The sequence below is a fragment of the Falco punctatus genome (assembly GCF_963210335.1).
Source record: "Falco punctatus genome assembly, chromosome: 5".
In the NCBI taxonomy this organism is placed as follows: domain Eukaryota; kingdom Metazoa; phylum Chordata; class Aves; order Falconiformes; family Falconidae; genus Falco; species Falco punctatus.
The window spans coordinates 65204693-65223976 of record NC_137584.1 but is presented as its reverse complement, the minus strand read 5'-3'; the positions used below and the strand labels follow the sequence as shown (position 1 = coordinate 65223976).

The 19284-nt window shown below is 44.4% G+C and overlaps 2 protein-coding genes across 4 annotated transcripts in view; one reads left to right on the top strand and one right to left on the bottom strand.

Moving 5' to 3' along the window:
- The first annotated feature begins 612 nt into the window (after positions 1 to 612).
- MFSD4B (major facilitator superfamily domain containing 4B) lies at positions 613 to 10796 on the top strand. 2 transcript variants are annotated; one of them, XM_080388182.1, is made up of 4 exons: positions 613 to 1089; positions 1410 to 1578; positions 4393 to 4509; positions 7027 to 10796. In XM_080388182.1, exons 1-4 carry the CDS (start codon positions 1063 to 1065, stop codon positions 8259 to 8261), a joined length of 1548 nt encoding a protein of 515 aa, XP_080244308.1. In that variant the 5' UTR covers positions 613 to 1062; the 3' UTR covers positions 8262 to 10796. The 2 variants fall into 2 exon arrangements, with proteins under 2 accessions (XP_080244308.1, XP_080244307.1); XM_080388181.1 differs by having other exon boundaries at positions 613 to 1251.
- A 246-nt stretch (positions 10797 to 11042) lies between these two features.
- REV3L (REV3 like, DNA directed polymerase zeta catalytic subunit) overlaps positions 11043 to 19284 on the bottom strand; it is a 124028-nt gene continuing 115786 nt past the window's right edge. For both annotated transcript variants that reach the window (XM_080388168.1, XM_080388169.1), the window contains 5 exons: positions 18396 to 18533; positions 17327 to 17517; positions 16175 to 16421; positions 14649 to 14858; positions 11043 to 12223 (listed from right to left, as the gene is read on the bottom strand). In XM_080388168.1, the coding sequence (XP_080244294.1) occupies positions 12083 to 12223; positions 14649 to 14858; positions 16175 to 16421; positions 17327 to 17517; positions 18396 to 18533 (927 nt within the window). In that variant the 3' untranslated portion in view covers positions 11043 to 12082. The remainder of the gene's footprint in view (positions 12224 to 14648; positions 14859 to 16174; positions 16422 to 17326; positions 17518 to 18395; positions 18534 to 19284) is intronic.

Genomic DNA, 19284 nt, shown 5'->3' with positions numbered 1-19284 from the left:
TTCAAATTGGAATTAAAAAAAGATGCTCAAAACATTTATAAGAGCTGGAGTGCTGTTCCCATTTGCGGTCTCAAGATACAAAACCTCTTTGTAAGAACGTGAAACAGAAATGAGGAAAAGCCTATAGAATACATTTCAAATACTTTGCACCTTTTTCAGGTAGCTATTTTATACCAGGATTTATCATGGATGTGAATTAACAAGGAAAAATACAAAGATCTAGAAACGCAGTTTGACTTGTGTGATTTTTCAGAAAAGAAATACTGTTGTTTTATACTTGAGGTTTATTTCGAATACTCTACTGATGGACCTATGAGCAGCAGCTCAGCAGCATCCTGCAGGTGTCTGATGGTGAGACTTTGCGCTCGTTCCAAAGGTGTTAACATTTGAATCTGGTTAGCCGTGTCGTTTGTTGTAGCTAGTTGGTTTGGTTTTTTTAATGTATAAAACCATTCCCTGTGCTTATTCTGCAACACGCCAACCACTGCCAGAAGAAACAGGACTAGGTTGCTGCGCTCCATGTGCAATGTCCGTTACATTCTAGCATGTATTTCTGTTCTGAACAACTCGGAAACAACAACAACAAAAAAAGTCCAACATGGAATTATCTTTGAGTTGTTCGTGAGGCTTCGAAGTGACAAGCCTTCTCCCCACAGTGAAATAACTATGGTGTAAGACTGCGCGTGCAAGTTCAGGGGTTAATAGCCCTTGCACTACCAGTCTTGCAAAGCCGGCCAGCGGCCGCGGGAGGTGGAAAACTATTTTTTTTTTTAAAAAAAAAAAACAAAACCCAAAGAACAACAACAAAAAAAACACCAAAACACCAAAAACACCCACAGCAACGCGGGCGGGGACCGACACGGACCTGCCGCCATTTTCCGCAGGGGCCCGGCTGCGGGCGGGGGCGCCGCACGCCGAGAGCCGCAGGGCACGCCGGGAGCCGCAGGGCACGCCGGGAGCCGTAGTTCCCTCGCGCCGCCATGCGAGGGGGCGGGGCCGGCGCCCCCACGTTCCCCGCGGGCCGCAGCGGCCGTCGGTGCCGGCGCCGCGGCGGGAGGAGCCATGGCCGGCGCCGAGCGGAAGAAGCAGGTCCGGTTCGCCGCCCCGGGGGAGGCGGCGGGGCCGCGTCTCTCAGCCGCGCCGCAGGCGGAGGTGATCGGCGGCGGCGGCCGGCGGTGCGGCCGGGCCGGGGACGGAGCCGCGCTGCGCTGGTGCATCTCCGGGGCGCTGTGCGCGGCCTTCCTGGGGCTGGTGAGCGCGGCGGGGGCGGGCGGGCGGCTCACCGCACCTGCGGCCCCGTCCCTCTGCCCGCCGGCGGGCCCCGAGCCGCTCGGCCGCCCCTCGGCCCGGCCGGGGCCGCGAGCCGCCGCGGGCGCCGCGCCAGGTCATCCCGTTAACGTGTGTTGCAGGGGATGAGCATCGCGGTGCTGGGGCCCACCTTCCCGAACCTGGCCGCCAACGTCCACCGGAACGTCAGCGACATCTACTACATCTTCGTGGGCCGGTCCCTGGGCTACCTGGGCGGGTCGGTGCTCGGGGGGGTGCTCTTCGACTGCATGAACGCCCACCTCCTCCTGGGTGAGTGCCGCGCCGGGCGGGAAATGGCGCCCTCCGGGGCCGCGCGCGCCGCCGGGGCCGGGGCCGCCGCGCTTGTGCTGCGGGTCGCTGTCGCGATAGTCCGTCCCGTTCGTTTTGTGACACCGCGCGCGCCCGGCCACAGCGCCGCCCAGCGCTGTTCCCAGGCGGCTGCGCTCGCCGGGCACGCCGATAGCGGGAACCGAGAAAACCTGTCGGACGGGTGCCTTTGGTCTGGGCAGGGGAAGTGAAACCGGGCTATTTTTTCCGTTTGTGTCAAGTAATACACGTAGTGTAGATCCTCTTGGAACACGCAGCTTCGATAACGTCACTATGAAACAGTAACAAAACGGGCAGCGGTGCTTGGGCTTTCACGGGCGCAGGGCGGAAGCCTCCCGCAGGAGGGACGCGACGCTTCTGGGGGAGGGCTTCGCAAAACCTTCCCTTTCTTAAACCTCATCAGAAGTGATCATCTTTGTGTACTGAGGTGCTGATTGGAGGGCCTTATTAGAACTTCTTCAAAGTGGAAAAATATTAAACACCACATGTGATGGTGGTGGAAACTTGCTGCTCAGTCGTTGCCTAGCCATGAAAATGTTTATAACTCTGTAGGAACCGCATTATGATCTTATGACATGTGGAGACTCCACTGTAAGGAGCACAGGACTGGCTTTGTCCTGGCAAGAGCAGGGCTGCTTGGCCACCAGGTCACCAAGAACCACACTCGGCATCCAGAAATGAGGTGTTCCTTCTAGTGGTGTTAGTATCTCGTTCAGGTAGAGATTCTAGAAGCACACTTAAAATAGTGGAAGCCCTGTCTTTTTTTTTCTTTCTAGTGCAGTAATGGTAGCATGTGCCTTTGTGCTGTAAGTTAGGGACTAAACCAGATACCAGAGCTCACTGTTCCCCTTCTTCTTCCCATACCTTTACAGGGGGAGTTTCCAACAGAACTGTGACTCCGTGGCACAGGTCCCCTGAGGACTGTGCTGTAATTACAGGGTTATTCAGAGAGTATGAGAAGATCCATTTTCCATTGCTAGTGTTTGAACTAAGTCTCCTCTTATCCCCGTATGCCTGTCCTCTGCTATCGGGAGCAGTCACGTCATATAATATGTTTGTCTGTCTCCTCTTTCTTTCCCCCCTGTTTCTTGCTGTCTTCATCTTCGCAGATCAGTTCTTACTTGCTCTTGTTTTAAGATGTCTTTAATTGATCTCCTCCCTGTTCTTTATTCCTCTCCTCCAGAACACCTGTAACGTGGGTATCCTTTAGCCTCCTTGTATATCTGACAAGGTCAGAGTTGTCTGTCGTTTACCTTCTGTAATGGAATTAATACACCTGTGGAAGTGAGTGTTAACTTGAAGTAGTTTAGTGTTTGCTTCTTACCCTGAGGTATCACGCAGGACAGCTGTCTGTCAGCAATGCATGCAAAATGATTCATCTCCTAATCCTTTCCAATTTGGTAGTGCTTTTGGCAAAACCAAATTTGAACCACTGAATGTTCTCTCATTTTTATCATCTGAGGGCTGCCTGTAAGAGATTTTGGCTTGTGTAGTTTTATCTCCCATCTTTTCAACTACTGAAGCTCTGCTACTGTACAAAAAAATTGAAGACATAATCTGTCTTTGTCAAGGAAGCTTTTAAGGATCAATCTTCAGGCGCAGAGCTGAAGTGGACAACTGAGAACTTGCTGAGAAGTTACTTCTCAGCTCTGAGTGGGGCATCTGAGCGGCTGTACTTAATACATCCCATCTTTAGCTTTTTCTTCATGCAGCTTAGCAGCTCAGCTTCAAAAATGTTTTGAGGCATGTATTCCAGCTATCTTGCAAGGCCTGTAGTGTTCTGGTTATTTATGTTTTCCTTTGTTGTTGGAATTAACCTAAGTTCTTAATTACATCAGTCCCCACTGATCTTTTTAATTACCTATCCCATCTATGCTCAAGCATTGATTTGAAAAATAATAGTGATATCTGAACTGGTACCAGCTTTCTAAAAGCCTAATCCTATACGTTCAAGATATACATTGCAGATTATTTTATGAATGTCATTATAAGCATAGAATTTAACTGCTGAACTTCTTCCCAAACTGTAATAAAAGTAATTTCCATCTGCTGAAAATATTTTTTGAAACAGCATATTGCAAGTGTAGTTAATAATAGCAAAACTAATAGTTAATGAATTGCTGCTAAATTTACTATGAGAAATTTTGTAGTTCTGTCTCAAAACTCCAGAAACGCTTTGGAATGTCTCGTGTGAGAATGTAATATAAATGAAAGTCAGCGTTTTTGTTTGGAGGTCGCTTGTTGGCCAAGGTGCAATTGCTTTGTAGGATGTTAAGAGTTTAGTGATTTGGGTTCTTTTCAAATGGGGCCATATTTAATGCTCTGTAGTTCTCAGAGGGTAAACTTCATACTGTTCAGAAACAAGGTTTACTTCATTTGTGGTAAAGTAACATTTCTAGATCAGAAGTTTGCAGAAGATACTGAAATGGCACCTCTAAACCAAAAGTTTGCAGAAGGCTTCCTAGTGTTGTAGCAGCAGTTGCTACTCCCTTTGCAAATAAAGCTTTGGCAAAACAGGTTTTTCATGCGGTGTTTATATTCTGATGAAATTCCTTTTTTTTCCCAGTGAAAAATGACTCTGTTGAACTTCCCAGCTGCTTTTGCTAATCATGAATTGAGGTGGTTCGGTTACATTGTCTATTAGTATTATCTGTAACTATAATAGTTACGAATGTATTTGTATTTCTTGGTCTTCTTCATGTTTCATAGTTTAAATGGCAACTGTAGTATGTGAGGTTTTTGTTTTAACTTTTCCAGCATTATCCATGTTTGGAACAACGGTTGGTCTTTATGGGATACCCTGGTGTAAGAAATCCCTGCTGTTAACTGTCTTGATGTCAGTTATTGGAGCTTCCATGGGAATTCTAGACACAGGTAAGGGACCACGTGGTCCAATAGCTCCTTTACTGAACTAACTGAAACTTGAAGCTCACTACAACTGTTGCTGGTATTTCATGGGACACATCTTCAATTAAAAGAGGGGAGCCGTTTTACCTGGCTGGGATTCTTCTGATTATTCTGGTCCTGAGACTTCCAGTGTTTATGTCTCTGTGACAGGCTTTCCTTAAGGGGCTGGGGGAGCTGGGCATCTCTCTCTTGTGTCCAGGAGGAGATCAGTATGCTTTTCTGTGGGCCTTTACAGGCATAAAGAAAGTGTCACATGCCCTTTAAGCAGTGTTTTCTTACAGAAAACTTACTCGTCTACAGGAAGCTGGTTGGGTTACAGTTCATTAGCGTTAGCTGGAGCTACCTTAATCCTGAGCAAGCCCTAGTGTTTGAGAGATTCTCTGAGTTGCTGTGTTGGAGAGCTGCCTACCCAAAGCTAGCTAGGTGCCGTTTGAGAATTCACAGCAGACATTTATTGCCATGGCTCGCTTACAGCACCATGGCTTCCATTTCCCTGAAGTAAGGAATATTTGCTGCCCTCGACCAGCCTCGTGTAGGTGTTTGGGAACACAGATTTATTCTATCCCGCAGATCAGACTGTGGCATGTGTGTACTGCAAATGGCCTGGAAAAAACCCCACTTTTGCTGGAAATCTGTTTAAAACCGGTTTATTAGTAGAGGCTTCTTACTGGAGGAAGATGTGTACTGGTGAAGTTGCAGAGCAAATTTGGTGTGGCTGAAAGGTCAGTTATACCAGAGGTGTGAAACTCCCACAGACATCAGTACATCGAGCATGACTTAGAAAGGGTGAGTTAGTGACGCCTGGGCGTAGCAGGCAGTTTGGATCGGGAGGCGAGGCCACGGCAGGAGACTAGGCACGCTTCGAGATGACTGGGTAACACTGGCATACTTGCAGCTGGAGATCAGGAAACAACCAAAATACATCAGCAGGGGAGTGTTGGGGTGTTGCTGTGGAAGGTGGCGATGAAGCCGCAATAGGCAGCTGCTCACCTGATGTCCCAGCAGCGTGCTGACTTCCCTGGCTTACGGAGGGAGCCTGTGGTTACTTACTAGCCCGCAAGGTAGTGCTGGATCTGGTTGACCGGCTCCAGGACAGGCTTATTTTTGAGAAGAGCCGGCTAATGTGTTAGCCTAGCTGTCCAAATGGCTCTGGAAGCGTCCCAGCCAGCGACTGTGTTCGGTGGCTTGGCTGGTGGGCAGCACACAGGAGCGACAGCTGCACCTGTGAGCCGCCTGCTGAAATTCTGTGGAATTTGAGGGAGCTCTGTTAACACTAAAAAGACCACGATGAAGGATCCAGTAATGAAAAAGACCGTTTTGCAGGGCACAGGTTATGCTAATTAACCTGAGTGCAAAGGTGTATTTGCTGCCTGTGGTAGGATCATTATATGTGGCACTTGGTTCAAAGAGTCTTCATATGGGAATATCCTGCCGGCTGATTGTAAAAATGCCTTCAGTGGGTGGGTGTGCTCCTTGGAAGTCAGACCTCTGAGGCAGGGAGACTTCCCAGCCTGAGCAGGAGCAGCAGGAGTAACAAAGAGCAAGGCAGTAGAGTTTAACCGACTTAATCTAGAAGAGTGTTAGTGCTGAGTGACAAGGGTCGCTGTACTGTAGCACAGGAATTTGCTTACTGTTCTTATTTTCCTGCATTCTTCTCAGGGACTACTTAAAAATGTCTCCCTGAGATCTTATTTTCTAGCATTATTGTTGATCTGAGGGCATTGTAGTTTGGTCTTTGCAGCGGTGTTATTGTAAACCTTTCCGCTTCTGGAAAGTCATTTGAACGCAGTCGGGGTGGTCCCAGCCCATCAGAAGCAAGTGATTCTTGGTGTTTCCTGGGATGCTGGTTAATGAAGCCTCTGATTCTTAGTGTTGTGCATTGTTGCTTTAAATACAGAAATGAGCAGCAGTTAATTGGCTCTTCTGAAAAAAGGCTGAAAAGTGCTGCAAATTGTCAGGTAGGGTAATTAGAGTCATAGAATGACTGAGGTTGGAAAAGACCTTTAAGATCCCGGAGTCCAACTGCTAACCCAGCGCTGCCGAGTCTACCACTAACCCATGTCCCTCAGCGCCGCATCTACATGTCTTTTAATATCTCCAGGGATGGTGCCTCCAGCACTTCCCTGGGCAGCCTGTTCCAATGCTTGACAATCCTTTCAGTGAAGAATTTTTTCCTGATATCCAGCGTAAACCTCCCCCAGTGCAACAGGTAGGGCCACTGCTGCTGGATCGAGCCACTGCGTGGCTCTTCGTTTTGACTGCTGTGAATACCCTCCTAAAGCTCAGGTAATCACGTGGGCTTAAGGTACCTACAGGCAGAATTTCAGTTAACTGCAGTTTTGCACATTGTATTTGCTAAGCATGGTATTATTGCAAATTGAGTTAGTTTTGTAGGTTATGGGTTTTTTGCCTTTTCCCCTCCAACCAAAATCAGTAGCTGGTTTCAGACTAAAATGACTGATTCCTCCTCTCTCTGATCTGCAGGTGGCAATGTACTGGCACTGAACACCTGGGGAGCAGAGGCTGGGCCACATATGCAGGCCTTACACTTCAGTTTTGCTGTTGGTGCGTTTGTGGCTCCGATCCTGGCTAAAATGGCCTTGGGAGGCTCCGAATCTAAAGACCTGCCAGTAGCTGAAAAGAGAAACCAGTCTGTCCCGAGGTCTGTGCCGACAGCATCAGCTGCATCAGCACTGAAACACCATCTTGGTGCAGATTTTTTGTGGTCCTATGTTGTCATCGGGACCTATCTTCTGTTAGTTTCTTTCTTCTTTTTTATTTTGTATTCAAAGGGCAGCTCAGCTCGAGACAAGTCAAAGGCTTCCCTGCAGAAGTGCACGTTTGCCAAGTACCACTATGCTCTTATTCTTCTCCTGTTCATATTCTTCTTCTGCTACGTGGGAGCGGAGGTCACTTACGGCTCTTACATATTTACTTACGCAAAGGTCTTTGCCGAGATGAAAGAAAACGAAGCAGCCGCTTTGAATTCTGTCTTCTGGGGTGCGTTTGCTGCTTGCAGAGGAGTGGCAATATTCTGTGCTGCTTGCTTGTACCCTGGCACCATGATCCTGCTGAGTATCATAGGCTCTGCTGCCTCGTCTTCGTGCTTGGCCTTCCTTGCAAGGTACCCAGCCTCACTGTGGGTGGGGACCGCGGTGTATGGAGCATCGATGGCCACCATCTTTCCCAGCGGCATCTCCTGGATAGAACAGTACACGGTCGTGCAGGGAAAGTCGGCTTCTCTGTTTGTGATCGGCGCTGCGCTGGGCGAGATGTGCATTCCTGCAGTGGTGGGGTATCTTCAAGGCAGGTTTCACCACGTCCCTGTGGTTATGTACACTGCCTTGGTGACTTCTGCGATGACAGTTATACTCTTCCCTCTGATGTACAAATTGGCCAACTCTCCTGGTGAGAGTGACATGAAAGAAGCGGGTGAGAGCGAGGACCGGAAAGCTTTGCTGTCAAACTCGGGGCTTAATGAGGATGAAGAGGATGAGGAGGATGTTGGGGAGTGGAACGAAGCAGACTTTGAGGTAATAGAAATGAATGACACGCTGAGAAACTCTGTGATAGAGACCTCCCGTAAGATACCGGGGGACTCTCCAGCCAAAGGCTCTCTCCAGCCCCATCTGGACGCCGTATTGCGTGATTCTCCAGTGGTTGCTGGTGGCTCCCCTGGGAGAAAAAATGTGAATGTTGACCGGGAGAAGAATGATTAAAGTAAAAGCTGACTTTATTTGTTTTAAAGGGAAATGCCATTGAATTGTAGCTGTTCTTATAAAGTGGTTCAAGAATTTTTGATAGTGGCGCAGAGCTCCACGTGTCCATTTCCATGTTTGTTTGGCCCTTTCTCCTCTTCCGTTTTCAGTCTGCAGTGATGTGTCTTGGAGCAGGAAAGGCCATGAGGACATGAATGCGGTAACATGATAAAATGTATAGACTGTACCAGATAAACGTAAGAGATGTTTTCTAAATGTGAGGCATGCATTTCGGTAATATATACTGTAATAAGCACTAACGAGGAAAGAAGGGAACTGCTTGGACCACTCATTTTTTTGGGGTGAGTGAAGGGTGCAGTTCTGAGGTGCTTGGTCACAGAATCTCTTGATAAGAGAGGAGAGAAATCGGTTATCTGTGATGCTGAACTTTTCAACCTCATGAAAGAGGAATGTTTCTACTGCACTGAAGGGTTGTGTGTGAGAGGCCAAGTCCTGTTCTAGGTCCATGTGACAAAGTTTGACAGGTGTCTGTCTGTGTGGCCTTGTGCGTTTTGTTTGTTGCACATGGTAACAAATGGAGTGGGATAGCAGAGGGAGCGAAGGTTAAACCTGCATTTCTTCAGCTTCCCTTTTCCCCATTTCCCTCCTGCACGCTACGTTAATTGCTTTTTGTGTGATGAAAGTAGGGGGTGTTATCTGATGGCATGGACAAATCCCACGGGTGGATGAGGAGGGGGAAGCGGTAACTGCTTCTGCTGCGCTTTTGCAGGAGTTCCCGTTGCCCCGGGGTGGTCACAGGTTTCCCTTGGCAGAGACTGGGTTTGGTGCAAGACAAACAACAAAAGATGCGGAGACGGCTCCATGGCCGCTCCCCACCACACCTGCAATCCATAGGCTTGCCCTGAGTTGACAGCAATTTGAAAACATTTCCCCGTACCTGATATCATGTTGTCAGAGGAAAATTAGTTTAAGAAACACACCTGGCGACCAGGAAGATTTTAAATAACCCCTGATTTGTACGCTGATTTTTTGAATGAAATTCCAAATCAGAATGTCCTGCACGTAGGATTGTTCTCAGGGATAGTTTACATGTCTTGCATAATCAAGTACTAAAACAGCCAGAAAATGAATAAAGCTGCATTTGGAAATACACTGTAACCTCTCTGAACCTTCTCTACCGATTGCATGTCTATACACACTTACTTGTGGTTCTGACTGCTGTCTTCCCGACAAATGTAAATGTACTGTGCAAAACAAAGGTTGTTCTTTTTGTTACTGGCTGTATTAATTCCTGCATGAGGCACTTGAGTTCATCCCCATTTTACCCCCGTAAAAGCAGGTGGCCTGTGTAGTAGGAATGGAGCAGCAGCAGCCTGGAATGCCAAGGTAAGAGCAGCCTTCTGCCAGAAGGATCCCAAAAGCAGCAGCAGGAAGACAGAGTGGAACTGGTGTAACCACCTTGAATGGTACCGGGTAGAGTCACGGCTGATTGATACGTGGCAGCCTGTGTCTGTTCGACGTCTAAATTTTGAGTCATCATAGACTTATAGTCACGTAGAGCCTTCGATGTCAATTCTGGCCTCAAATTTGAAATGGAATATGCTTACGGAAATAGTTCTCCTTACCCCCTCAGAGCATGCCTTTAATGAAGTGTTCGAAGCAATTTGAGATTAAGAGATCTAGGACATTTCCCGTGAGCCCAGCTCACAGCAGTTTTAGACATCCTTGATGTTCAAGGCTGTAGCTTTCCTTGTTCTTAGATTCTGGTGTTCCTCAAGGTTTGTTTTTTAGATGACATATGTTCTTTTCCACAGGTTTAGATTTCCCTCCAAAGTAAACTGCTTCCTGGCATATGCAGTTAACAGTGAGGATCTATTTACAGTGCCTTTTAAGTTTCAGATCCTCCAGAAAGCTCAAACACTCAAACTTGCATGTTATGGGTTGAAATTACTTGAAGTGAACTGTATTGCTTTACCATTGCTTTGCTTATGCTAGAAAAGTCATCTCTGTGTTGAGGACGAGAGCTACGGTCCATGGATTAGATAACTGAATTTAAAAAGGATCCTATTTTTGTCCATAAAAACAGGCGTGGGTTGAAGATGAGCACTTGCCCATTTACTCCAGCGTTAAAGGTAACCTCTTGCAGTTAAATGTAAAATAATATTTTTTTTTTTAATCCCTTAAGCGCTGCCAAATGCTGGATTGTACTGCAAGCGTTAACATGTTCGTCCTGGCATTTGCACTTTGATTCTGTACATGACCAATGATAGAATGCAAGAGCAGGCCGCGTTTTGTGCCTTGATGGTTTTTTTTTTTCAGTTACTTTGCATTAAAATGCATTAAAATGTGTGGATGTTCTATTAAATATTTAATCAGTTTTTATTCTGCTTGGTGTGGGTTTACATTGTACTGTATAATGCGAAATTTAAGGCTGACTTGTAATATATATATACTTGAATGTAATAAATTCTTAACTGGAGAAGGCACTCAGGTTCCTTGATGTAAATAAAAGTTTTGTTCTATTTTTCAAAGCTACTCTGGCCTTCTAAATTTAAAACTTACTCGTCTTTTGACTAACGGGAAACTGAAAATGTTTCTCTTCTGGGCTGGGGAAGGTCTCCAAAGAATCAATACTGAGGTTTTGGATCCCGAAGCTTAAACTGGAAACCAGAATGCGGATTCCTCACTCTTCCTTGAGCAGTGCTGTTTACGTTACTATTTGTGTGCCAACTGAGGGAAACAAAGGTGCCTGCAATTGAGGGTAAGTAGAAAAAGAGCATATAATTTTTACCATATCATTTTATTCAACTTTAATATGGTTTCCATTATTAACTTCTAAAACAAAATGATTTCCAGTTTAGAAAACAATGCACTGACCACATAATCCTTTTCCATTTTATACAGTTATACAAATATTCTAAATACACATTTTGTCAAGATGGTGGCAAATAAGATTTAACTGTACAGTACATAAGGAAAGAAAATATTTTAAGCATATTTAGAAGCAATAGAAATGTCTATACAAAACAAGCAAAAATGGAATAAAATTTTATATTTAAAGTATTGCAACAGTCCCACAGGTTTGTAACAAAAATGTCTTTGCACAGTTCCTCACAATGCCCCATTAATAGCTAAAGCAAGACAGCAATTTTTAAAAAATAATGTTTCAAAATGCTACACATGATACTACTGCTTGCACAGTCTGATCAAAATAACAATCTACTTGGAATCAAGCAAAACTTAGGAGGAGATATACCAACCAACTTTAAAATTATCTGTATAAAAGTCATTGCACATTATTTTACTCAGTTGTTTGAAAAGTAAAAAAGTGTATTTACAAAATATTTCGCAGACAAAATTATAAAGTGAATGGATAATATATAAGTAACACGTCTTGATACTGACAGTTCAAGAACACACACTAATGGTTTTATCATTTCAAGAGGTTTTCAGTGCTCCTTCCTCCGGGAAGTAAACTTGACTTCTACTTTGAAATGGATTTACAAGATGTCACACATAGCTATTTCAACATCAGCATTATAAAACAGTATGTTAGAAACATGAAAGAAAGAAGAAATTTGTACATCTTAAAAAGTGAGCTATTCATAGATCAACAAATGTCTTTTTTTATTTTTTATTTATTTTTTTTAAGTTAGTTAGGATAAGCGTTCATTATTCTTCAGAAAATAAACCCAACAGTTAAAATGGAAATCCTGGACTAGATGAGAATTGAAAAAGCACCATGCACAATAGTCTTAGTGTGGTAAACACTGAAGGGAAGAAAAAAAAAATAGCACCTGGAATCCTGTAACACAGATCATTTAAAACTGGTCAAGTAGCTGGCGGAGATACGGGGCCTTGGACAGTTCTCTGCTTACTCTGGAGAGCTTGAAAAGTACTGGGCAGTTGAGGGAGACGCACTGGATCTGTCTATCGAAGCAGCCTGTACAGTTCTTGCATATCTAGATGACATGTAAAAAAAGCAAACCAGATTATTTCAAACTTAACGCAAGCACGGCATAAATCACGTGGGGCCGCACATCCTCCGTGCTGCATCAGCAGAAGGGGCACAGCCCTGCCAGCACCAAGCCCTTCCCCAGCAGGGAGGGATCAGAGCAGCTCCCTTCCCTGCTGCCGCCTCTCCTGCCGCTGCCAGACGCGAGCGGTGCCTGGCTGGCAGGCGTCCCCGCTGGGAACCGGGCACAGATCGACTTGAGAACAGCTTGACTGTACCGCTCGGGTTTAATCCTGCTAATTTAAGTTCTACTCATGTGTGGTGACGCTTGGCAAAGTAAGGTAAATAAGCTGAGTGGATTTAAGTGGGGCAGTGTGTTATATTCATGGTAAATTTAGCCTGTATAGAAGTTTCTGAGCGCAAAAAGACAAAACTTACTCTGCAGTTACTCTCTCCACAGGCAAGGTTGGTAATAAACTACTCCTGTTTCAAGATAAGCTTCGATTAGAGTTTTACATTCCAAGTCAGAAATAATCCCAAGATAGAAATACACAGGGCACGCAGATTCCACTGCTCTCCTTGTTCGTGGAGCTACCCGTTAATGGAGGTGACGCTACGTTAGAATGAATAAAATAGCACGCACAGTTCTTCCAAAGGTAAATGCCTTCAGAAAACTAAAGGCCCCTGCTTTGCTATTTTGCTTTTAATCCTTTCCAGTATCTGCCACTTCCAATGGTTTTCCCAAGAACTCAGAAATCTGCTTCCAACCACACCTGTGTTTCCTAACATCAGCATGTTATGCAGGATTATCCTACCATTTGCACAGTTTGAACAACAAATCAAAACAACATCCTTTGCTTTTAAAATTAGTTCTTCCCCTTCTTTCCATGTTAAAATGACTTGGGCACCAGCAACCCTCTCAGCCAGACCTGTATCGGCACTGAATCCCTGCAGACCAGGAACTAAAACTGACAGCAGGTGGAGAGGAGCTGCCCCTCTCGCCAAGCCCCACACGTGGCACCTCAGAGGATCCCACTCCTCTGACCTGCAACTGTGACCAAAAGGAACAGGATTTAAATGGTTTGTAACCCCTAGAAGAACCTCGGCAATAAGCCTGCTCTAGGTCTTTTGGAAGAGGCTGTGGCTGGTTTCAGCACAAGGGACCAAACTAAATGGTACTCGAGATGCTTCCTAAGTTCAGTTTGTATAGAGGAGAGCAGTCTTTGGCCTCAACCTATGGCACATCATTTTTAAGTGTGGTGGGTTTTGTTTAAATAATGTACAATTCAGAGTGGTATCAGTTTTCTGCCGGCTCTGGCATGTTTATAATCAGCCAAGAATTTAAGCTGTGAAGGATATATACATCTTCGTGTTAGAAAAGACAGATGCTCTTACAGAGCGGTTGAGTCATCACACACTGACGACGAGGGGATCCCAGGCCTCGCTGACCTCTTGTGTGTTGCAGGGACAAGAGAATGTTCTGATCAAACCCACTGATCCTTCTGCGGGGCTGGACCAACCTACCAAGTTCTGATTTATTCCAGAACAAAAGCAACGTAAAGGGTTCAGAGTACCACAGGAAAACTGCAGAGCATGCATCACCTTCCTTTGCTACCATTTACAATGCAGATTAGAGCAAATATTACAAAATACAGCAAGAAATAGAAGCCCACACCTTAGCAATGCAATATTTATGAACAGCGAATTATAATGGTTTTCTAACAACAGAGCCCCACGGGAACCTATCAAATCAGTGCCTAGGCTACAGGAACATTTATATCCCTGCGATTCAGGCAAGTCTTTAAAACTCTTCATGTGCTAGTGCTAAAAATCAATCTTAACAAAAATATTTAATTACAAAATAAGCCAGTACAAAAATTAGGTGAGAATATGCATACATTTCTGCAAGGGGAGGCATTGTGCTTTGCTATAATATATTCGTGAGCACAGTCGGCTACCCTCTTAATTGACTTCTAGCTCAAGGGAAAAAAAAAAAAAAGGCTTGGAAAATTCCTGTTGCAAGGAAAGGTAACAAAACCCACAGGATAAAACACATCCATGTTATACATATAAACACCTAGAACACCATCAGTTATTTTAATGCAAAAAAAGGTGAATCCGTCATGCTTTTACAACTCTCTATCACTGTCGTTATAGAAAGGCACCCACAAACCATTTTAAGATACTCTTAAAAAAAGAAGAAAAGGAGATAAGCATGTTCTGTTCTGATCCTCCCATTTGCCTTCAATTTTACGCAAAGCTAATGAGAGTAACAGCTGCCTTCAACAGCAACAGGAAAAGCAAACGAGCTCTAACATGTTTAACACCCGGACCGTACTTCCCGTTTCTGTTGGGGGCATTCAGTAACGCACCGCTTTGAAATTTCAGTCCCTGTCTTTGGCTGACAGACATCTGACAATGCTTAATCATACCTTGACCAGCTGTTCCTGCTTACGCTCCAGCTCTCGGATTTCTTGGTTGAGAATCACTGCCACATGCTGCGGCTGGCTTCTGCATTTATTACAGATCCCATACTGGGTCAGTTCATCACAGACGGGACAGTGTAAGGTCGTGAAATACTGGGAGATTGTACCTTTGTGTCCTTCTAGCTCACTGCGGGCAGCTGAGGCAGCTTTTTGAATCTGTTTAAAGAAAAAAATCAGAGGTAATGAACTTTCAAGAGAGCAGCTTGCCTTATTCCTAGGTTATTTTTATGAAGAGTCTGAAAGTGCAACACAGCCTGCAGGGCACAGGTTCACACACAAATCATTAACACGGACTGCCCCACGCTGAAGAGCGTAGCATTTGCCCTGAAGAGAGAACACAGAAGAGCCCCCCCCCCCCCATTTCACAGGGAAATCTCACCAGAAAAACGAAGGAAATCCTCAGTCACATGCTAAATTCCTGCTCTCATCTCAAACTCTGCCTCCTGCAGTCATTCCTTTGAGGGTGCTGATCTACTTCACAATTATTTGTGCCCTGGCAGCCTTCCAGACTCTGCCTCCCCTCCAGTGTCTGTGCCAGTGCAGTCCCAGCTGCAGCGCTGCCACCGTGGCTCTAGCTGATGCTCCCTTTTCCCCAGGCAAAGCTCCACCACTGCCCCCGTGCCCAGATAAGCTCATTCTCTGCACTTGCTCCTGATGCTTCATGACTCACGTTTCGTGCTATCCTTCACACTCTGCTCCAAACACCCAGCTGCTCTGCTCCCTGTGACCTCCTGGTACTCCCTGGCCTTGCAGAAAATCAGGGCTCTCTCTGCTTTTTTAGAGCAGCTTGTTGGAGATACTTAAGGTGAGTGTCAGAGTGCCATCGGAAAAGTAGAGAAAAGCAGCAGAACTGAAGTCAATCAAAGCTATATTAAAAGTCTGTAGTGGGAAACATGATGTACTACTATGCTGCACAAGTCCACGCTAAGCAGAGTAATCAAACTACACAGATACATTGTCTTTCACCATTCCTTTTTTGTCAGGGGAATCACAAACTAAAATCCAGCTATTTAACACTTCTCTTCCTGCATCTCAATAATTTCTTTACCTTTTAGGAAAGTCAGTTTTGGATACAATTAATTTTAAATTTCCAGTGATACAGATTTTTTTAAAAAGTGTTCCTGCTGCTGTGGCATTACCACCTTTTCTATAAAGAGTAAAGATCTTCAGAACATCTTGGAAAAACAGTTAGGGCAAAATACTCTTTTGAACTATGGAAGGGTTCAGAAAATAGATGATGACAGTGTGATCAACCCTGTGCAGAAGGGCTGGCCAAAAACCCCTGATTTACTACGTGAAAAAAAACACATGGAAGATCTAACAATCAGGTCTGCACGTCTGGGCATAAAACACTGCCTTGTGAAATAACCTTTGCTGTTGCCTCATATAATCCTCATTGCATTAAAGGTCACAATAAACCCAAACACTATAGATGCACTGTGTTTGTAATCTGTTTGTTTTCAAACACTTACCCGTGGCAACTCATGGTACCAGCTGAAGACATCTATGCCAATAAGTGAGAACACCCTAGCCAGCGGTGGCAGAATTTGTTTGGTGATATAGTATGTGGCATTCAGCCTCAGGCTGGAATCCTGCAGGACCTCGATGGGCCGCCTCACCAGCTGTATCAGGGGCAGCCCGGGCATGCCATACACAATGACATAGGGCACTCGCTCCCCAACTCGTGGTTCAGAGCGACGGTCATAGGCAAGCATTCTCCTGTTTAAAAACAGCCTTTATAATGCATCCAGAGACAAATTCATCGTTATTTCATTTGCTTGTGAACTCCCCCATCTGATTATATCAGCTCTCCAGACGACTGAAATTAGTGCCTATTACGTGAAGCGCAGGAGCAATTTGTTCCATTTTTAAGTTGTGTCGTGCTCAGACCCAAATTTCAGAACTTGGAACGTGAGGCCCTGAAGATATGCTCTCTTTCAAGTCACTTGGATTTGCACACAGGTTGCTTTCTAGCTACCCCTTCCCTAAAGAAATACTTTAATGAAGAGCAGCCAGGGTACTAAGAAGAGCTCAAGTACCCAGAAAACAAAGGACAATTCAATTTGAAGCAGGTATAAATCCAGAACTTTGAATTGTATTTTATTTAAAAAGCATGGCTTAATTTGAAGACCTTCTGTATTAAGCAAAGTGGCTAAATGTGCCAGATCACATTGTCTACTACTGATAAACAGTATCAACGGGTTGAAACCCTAACTTCAAGTAAGGTACTTTTTAAAGAATGAAAAATTAGGCCTGGTAATGTGTTTCACGGCACTGAGACACATCACTATTACAATTTTTAACATATCTAAGAGCCGCGAGTGATGGGCAATCTTGGAGAGCTGAGCTTTTGTACAAAAACCAAAGCATAAATAACAGCAGTGAATACACTGTTACAGTGTCCTGACGAGAGGCTTTACTCTTCAGCCTGTGTGGCTCTTCCCAGGACTATGAAATGGCTTTCTAGGACTATCTGACGCCTGATCCTTCTTCACACACAGGAGAAAGTCAGAGCCAACCACTGCAACAGTAGCTGAAGGAGACATCTCAGTGCTGCTCATAACTTAGCAGTAAAAAGGTCAAGAGAAAAAGTATCTATGATTGGCACTTGTTAAACTCGTTACCTTGTGATTTCCAGGGCTGGTACACAGGACCCAGGTCTGTAAGCTGAGCTCCCTCTGTACTCTTTTGCAAAGATGAAGTCTTGCATGCTGGCTTTTCCTTCCAGTAACTTCATGCATTGATTCTGAACGTACTGTTTGATCTGACTTATGTCCCGTGTTTCAAATAGCAGCTTGATAGAACACTCAAGTATCTTTACAACCAAAGGAGAAAGGTGAGAAAAACATGTTTAACTAAAAATATAATTAATTACAAATAATTCAGTAAATTCCATGGAAATATTAATACACCACTTAGAAAAAGCAGCAGAACTAGAATGTTAATGTGACAAAAGGCTGCATTCTCTTCCACTCAAAGACATTCATAAACACATTACTGGACAACTTTTTCCTCAGTTTGACACAGCTTTCACGACATTATCCATACCCTGGCACCCAAGACTGTTTCAACAGTTACAGAGGTTTTCCAGAGTACGAGGGAAGATGTTTTTTCCCCATCATCTAAAATATTTTGCCATGACTTTCTGACCACCTAGGCAAACAAAAGCATTGGGATTAAAAAGGAAAAATGGAAGTAAATCCTCCTAAGTGGTTACCTTTCTTAATGGCATAAATTTGTTTTGACTTGATTAAGAACAAGAGCTTTTTCTTTTAACCCCCCCAATACACAGCTTAAAATAAACAGGCAAGGAAGTTTATTTTAAATGAATTCTTAGCTAAACTAGATTTATGTAGTGAGCTATTTAGCAGACATCAGCGTGCCTCATCATCTTGGGCTAATACTCACTTCCAGTTGAACTGGATCAAGAATGGTCTTCTAGAGAACTTACAGGGGGCTGAGGGCTTTTTATGGAGATTTTAGGGGCTGAAAGATAGTAGTTAAGATGGAAAGTGCAAGTCCTTATAATGCTGTGCAAGATCGTCAATTTATATTTCCAGTGGCACATACCAGAAAAACAGACAAAGTCTCAGCAAACTCACAAGGACTAGAAACTCCTGAGAAAGGACAAACGTACAATGAAATAACACAATACTATAACTTTATTCAGTAAGAAATGCAGGAGCATTTTACCTTGGAAACGGCAGGGCAGGAGTCCCTTCGGACTGTCTCTATGCCTTTTGCGTCAAATACTGGGTCTTTCTGGTCCAGTGTTTCATACATGTAACCCACGTACCTCTTTTTAGTTTGCAGGACACATGGCAAGTAGACCTGGAATGTTTAGAAAGAAGATAGCCCAGTCTGGCATGTGTTGTGAATACAAGGTGGCTCTGAATATGGAGGGTTTCCTAAGGAATACTTTGTTGTTGTTGCTGTGTTTTGGGGTTTGTTTGTTTAAATCATTAAAACCAATAAATCAAAGGACTGTTCAAGGTTGGCTGAGGAAGCTGGGATTCAGTGGTGTTCCATTCTTAAATCACTTTGTATTTCATCTAGCTGTAAAGGCTAAGAAACCTGAAGCTCAGATGAAAAGTGACACACGGTACAATTTGAGTACCCTTACTTGCCTGGATTGCATCTGTCAGCATTTTTAATGTAACTGTATCATCTCTCTTTCTTAAAAAAAGACATTTTAAACAACAGAGAAGAAAACTTTCCCAGAAAAAGTAGTGGCTTTCTTTTTTCAAACTTCATCTAATTATGAGATGCCTAAAATCATTTAGTATCTTGATTTGGGGAAAGCATGCTTTTTAAATGCCTATGCTTGGAGAACAAGTTTCCTCATGAATGGATTTTTAGGGTAATGCTCTCCTTTCCTTGTTTTCTCCAACCTCTTACTTCAGTCTCTTGATTGCATCAGTATCCCTTACCAGTTTTAAAAGAAAGAATGGAGAACAACGTATTACCAGGATAACACCGTGTCTTCCTGGCTCTCATGGAAGAAGGAACAGTGAGAGTTTAGACCGCCTGAGGCTGAAGAAGGTCCTGCACACAGGTATCCCATTTCTTGGACTGATGCTCC